The sequence below is a fragment of the Gossypium raimondii genome, chromosome 11, assembly GCF_025698545.1.
Source record: "Gossypium raimondii isolate GPD5lz chromosome 11, ASM2569854v1, whole genome shotgun sequence".
NCBI classification, from domain to species: Eukaryota; Viridiplantae; Streptophyta; class Magnoliopsida; order Malvales; family Malvaceae; genus Gossypium; species Gossypium raimondii.
The window spans coordinates 30,402,424-30,407,269 of NC_068575.1; the positions used below are offsets into that span (position 1 = coordinate 30,402,424).

General features: G+C 36.5%; 2 protein-coding genes across 3 annotated transcripts; one reads left to right on the plus strand and one right to left on the minus strand.

Moving 5' to 3' along the window:
* The first annotated feature begins 509 nt into the window (after window positions 1–509).
* On the plus strand, window positions 510–1,895 carry LOC105804235 (U11/U12 small nuclear ribonucleoprotein 25 kDa protein). 2 transcript variants are annotated; one of them, XM_052622985.1, is made up of 4 exons: window positions 510–804; window positions 938–1,043; window positions 1,191–1,295; window positions 1,629–1,895. In XM_052622985.1, the coding sequence occupies exons 1-4, from the start codon at window positions 585–587 to the stop codon at window positions 1,723–1,725; spliced, it is 528 nt and encodes a 175-aa protein (XP_052478945.1). In that variant the 5' UTR covers window positions 510–584; the 3' UTR covers window positions 1,726–1,895. The 2 variants fall into 2 exon arrangements, with proteins under 2 accessions (XP_052478945.1, XP_012492196.1); XM_012636742.2 differs by having other exon boundaries at window positions 511–804; window positions 1,191–1,290.
* LOC105804234 (glutathione S-transferase) lies at window positions 1,872–3,820 on the minus strand. Its single transcript, XM_012636738.2, has 4 exons — window positions 3,524–3,820; window positions 2,727–3,032; window positions 2,605–2,653; window positions 1,872–2,510 (listed from the first exon to the last, which is right to left on the minus strand). The coding sequence occupies exons 2-4, from the start codon at window positions 2,877–2,879 to the stop codon at window positions 2,053–2,055; spliced, it is 660 nt and encodes a 219-aa protein (XP_012492192.1). The 5' UTR covers window positions 2,880–3,032; window positions 3,524–3,820; the 3' UTR covers window positions 1,872–2,052.
* Between the last annotated feature and the right edge of the window lie 1,026 nt (window positions 3,821–4,846).

Here is a 4,846-nt window from a genome sequence, read left to right on the forward strand (position 1 = left end):
TTTTCTATCTATTTTGAAGTTTTTTGACAAAAGTGTAACTTGAAGAACTAAAAGAGACATAGAGACTTAAAATAACTTCTTTTATAAAGTTGGAGGAAAAAATCATTGTGCCATATATTATTAAAATGTAAATCTTAAATAACTTTAAAATATATTAAATTTTAAAAAATAAGACATTAAATATTTCATTTTCGTCCTTAAAATGATGGCTCTTTAAATGTATAATTTTACCTTACCAAAATTATCCTCTTGAAATCATTAAACACTTTGGTGATTTGGCTAAAAATTAGCCATGGTTAATTTTCAATTAAGCCATCGCATGCGTTGGGATAGTGCTTGTCTGCTGGGAAGAGCATAATGCTTGCCTGCTGGGAATCGGTGGTTTACAATGTTTAGATGTGCTCAGAGTATTGGGGTTAGGCTAGTAGCTCAAACAGTTTTAGCCCAAACCTCTTATTCTTGGGTTGGCCCATCCTCATGAATCAAAGTATTTGACTTAGAATTTCCAAAATCGAGTGAAGCATATCGACAACCAATACCCTTTACGCTTGGTTTTGGGCGATTAGCGTCAGCATAGTGTAAGAATGGAGTCAGGGGCGAAGGAGGAAGAGAAGGTGATGGGATACAACAGCAAAAACGTGAAGAAAGCGGCGTTACATTCAACACTGACCGCACTCCTTGACGATCCAATTCTCGCCGATATCCCTAAGAAACCCAGTTTGTCCGATGTCGATACCCTAATCAACCTTGAACTGGGGAGTGCCATGTGTATCTCTATACTCAAATTAGATGGAACCTCCTTCGGTACACTTCAAATGCTCTCTCTCTCTCTCTCTCTCTCTCTCTCTCTCAGCTAGGCAGGCCTTTAGCCACATATAATTTGTGTTTGAAATTAAAGTCGGTACTTATTTGGATTGGTTTTCCTTGGAATTTGAAGATGTTGCGGTGATGAATTCAGCCACGGTGAAAGACTTGAAACTCGCAATCAAGAAGAAAGTGGTCGAGTTAGAGCAATCCAAGATGGGTCATCGACACATTTCATGGTTTATCATCTTGTTTATGCTCTTAAACCACCCTCACATTAATCGGTGGCATTTTGATGTATTAGAGAGAAAAAAAAAACTTCAGAGCAATTATGTTTACTATAAAGTTCTGTTTTTGAAGATTAATTTTTATTTTTGTGGTTATAGGAGGTACGTTTGGGCTAATTTCTGCCTAGCACACCACAATGAGAAGCTCCTTGATGATGGCGCTGCACTTCAGGGTTTTGGTGTTCGAAATAATTCTCAGGTTTTGTATTTGGCCCCTTCACTTTTCTGGAAATGGTGTTTTTTTTTTTTTTAGATCATTCTTTGCTCATTTCCTGCTTATGATCCCACCCTGGAGCCTTAACATCCATTGACCTTGCAAATATCAACTTAAATAGGATTCATATGCTAATGAATTATGGGAATCCATCATCCCGAGTAGGTTTTTATAAATATCGTTAAGAGGAATCTTAACTTAAAATTGATCTAGAAATTTGGCTCTCATTTACAATTACTGGGGCTATAATGTCTAGCAGCAGGCGGCATGTAAAATTATAAACATGAAGAATTTCTCCTGAGATGTTATGATGTGTATTGCAGGTACATTTTTTTACTCTATATTGTCTCAAAAGGTTCTGGGAGACATTCTAAGAGGAGAAAACACCGCGTCTTCAATGGCCTGAACAAGCATTCATGATGACATTCAATCATTGGGGCATCCCTGTTTTCTGATCCAACTCATTCCACAAATTCACAATGTTCCATAGCAGAGTAAATGTGGTACAAGAACATTAATTTCTAGTTGACATTTTAAATAAATTTTAAAGCTCTTCTAATACTAAATTATTAATAAAATTAGCTTTATCATATCTCGGATTCTCAAAACCAAATACATTAATCATGTCATCATCTCCAAAAGTAAACAACAAAGGCAATAACAAGAAGGAATTACAGCAAATCCCTCATAGAGTTTAACAAGAAGAGTAGCATGTAGGAAAAGGCGAGCTAACAGAGCAAGGCTGTATCAACTGCTGTGCTTCTGCATATCAACGACCTTTTTCCAGGAATCACGGCTGGAAATCTCAGCCCACCACCTCCCTACATTTTTCTTGGAAGTGAATAGCTCACCCCTATCAGTAGCATTCACCAAATAATGTGTGTTAGGCAAGTGGGAAAGATCTGCCAATGAAAACTCATCCCCGGCCAAGAACCGACTTTCTCCTAGCCTTTTCTCGTACACCTCCAGCACTTTAGCCAGCTTATCGTGGTTTTGGTTGATCAAGGATTGGTCTTGCTTAATCTTCATTCGGGGTGCAAATGCAAGTTGGAATACCAGAACTGAGCTTGGGGGGTTAAAGCTCTGCCCTTCTGCCTCCAACCATTGATCTATTGAAGCTTTCGCCAACGGGTTGCTCCCATACAATCCCTTGTTCCCCTTCTCTGCATACTTTTCACATACATACCAACAAATCGCCCGTGACTCTACAAAATTCAATTTCCCAAATCAAAATCTTAGCCACCATACTCAAACAAAAAGTACCAACCACAAAATGCAAGTTTGGGAATGATTGATTACCAAACAGGGAGGTGCTTTCGTCTTGAAATGCCGGTACTTGACCAAAGGGCTGTCGAAGCCATGAATTAAAGTAGTTTAGTTCAATTTCAGGAAGCAGATAATTCATTCATATATGTATGTACCTGGATCTTGAGGAAATCAGGACTTTTGTGCTCGCCCTTGGACATGTTAACGGGAATAAGCTGGAATTGAACATCTTTCTCAATGAGACAAGCTAAGACCCTAGACACAGCAGTAGACAATGGGGGGCCATGCACTTTCACCGGAGTTGCCATTTGGAAGTGCCGTCTACTTTGTCCTCGTTAACACTCTCCACCCATATAAAAGGATCTTGCATCCTAATCCACTACCCACTTTATCCCTTGCTTAACGAGTGGAGTTAAGTGGGTCCACCTAGGACATAATCTCATAAAGAGGGTGTTTTGTACCTACAGCATTATAGGCTCCATTGGGTTAAGTTTGGGTCTTGAAAATACTTCAAGACATGGACTACAAAGAGAAATATTGGCTGCTACTCTGGAAACCCTTTGCTCTGTGATTTTTGTTTTCTTTTTATGTTTTTATTATGCTTTTGGTTCTATTGCTTTATCAAAAATACCCGCAGGCTTATGTCGGTTTAAATCTTACAACTATCATTTGATAAGTGTTTGCATGCATCTTCTCATAGACAGTTACAATAGATGCACGCAACGGTACATTATAACTAACTAGGTTATGATGTTGGTAAAAAATTAATTTATATAAAAGTAAAAAATGAGCTAAGTTTTAGTTGAAATGATAAAAAATACACATTAAAGCCGCTGATCCACTACATATATTATGTTGCTCCACTTCTACCTATTATTATTACAGCGTACAATGGCATTGGTACCTTTGTCTTTAAACGTTAGGAAGGTAAATCTAATGAGAAGAAGTTTACCTTGTGTATCTCGGATGTTGCTTGTAAATGATAGCTACATTATCAAATGCAATAAAATATAGCAAGCCCCCAAACATATACATCTGATGGAAAATCTGATTCAGCTCCTCCAAGTAATATCTCTCGTTTTCATTCAAAGGCGGACAAAATGCTGTTGAATTTCCACCATGCTGGAGGGTTTTGTAAGAACGGTAGTAGCTGTATCTCCATGAACGAACTTACAGCTACTGCCGTTCTTACACCCTTCAGCAAAGTACAAATAAGGCTTCAGGTCTTCACCCCGAGAAAATCTGCCGATGGAACCCACTGCGGCGGCCAAGTCGTTTGGGTTTTGCTGTGGGTGTGGGGTTGGGATGAAAGGGTGTTTAAAACGGGAGGAAGAGCCATTGCAATTGAATGGCTAGCAGGCGTGTTAACTATAAATGGAAAAACAAATCAAAAGGAACCTTAATTGAAAAAGGAAAACAACTCAAATGGAGAAATGAGATACAGACGCTGGAAGTGGAATAAGAGTTGTTGGCAATCAACGTCTATCTTTTTAATAATCTCATTTGACCCCTCAACTTTCATCTCATGTACAATGCGGTACCTATAAGCCCAATTTGATACCTGTACTATTTCTGCTGTGTATGAATGTACCCAAAGGCTATAACATTGTTTAATTTACACATTGCATTCACAACAATGAATGAAATATGTCGTGGTTTTGAATTTTGAATATAATTTTACATGTTGATTAAATTTGATAAATTTCTTTTTATTTCTATTTTAAGAAATAAACAAAACTTCAAAAAACTTAAAAGAAAAACTAAAACTTATTTATTGAAAATTAAACGGTAAAAATTATATTCAAAATCTAAAACTTATCATATAATGACATGTGTAAATTAAATAATGTTGAAGCTTTGGTTACATCAATATATGGCAGAATAGAAAATTCGACATTTTCTTTATACATATACTACATTCCATATCAGAAGAAAATTTAGGGCATATTAACCTAAATACAAACTTTTAATCTCCTGTTCGCATGAAATTAGAAATAATCCAAATATTAGCCCAATTTTGAAGCTTAATATAACAAAACTCATCTAAAATAATTTAATAATCAATTCAACCATAATCGAAAATAATGCTCAAATGTGCCCTTAACTGAATGTAAAAAATCAATTAATCTCTTGAATTATCAAGTTCTGTATAAGCCCTTAATGGTGGTTACTTCACCATGTGGCATGTCAAGAATGTGCCACATGGCAAAATATATATATCCTCTTTAAATTTCTTAAAAATCATAAAAATTATAGAAATTGTACAAAACATAAA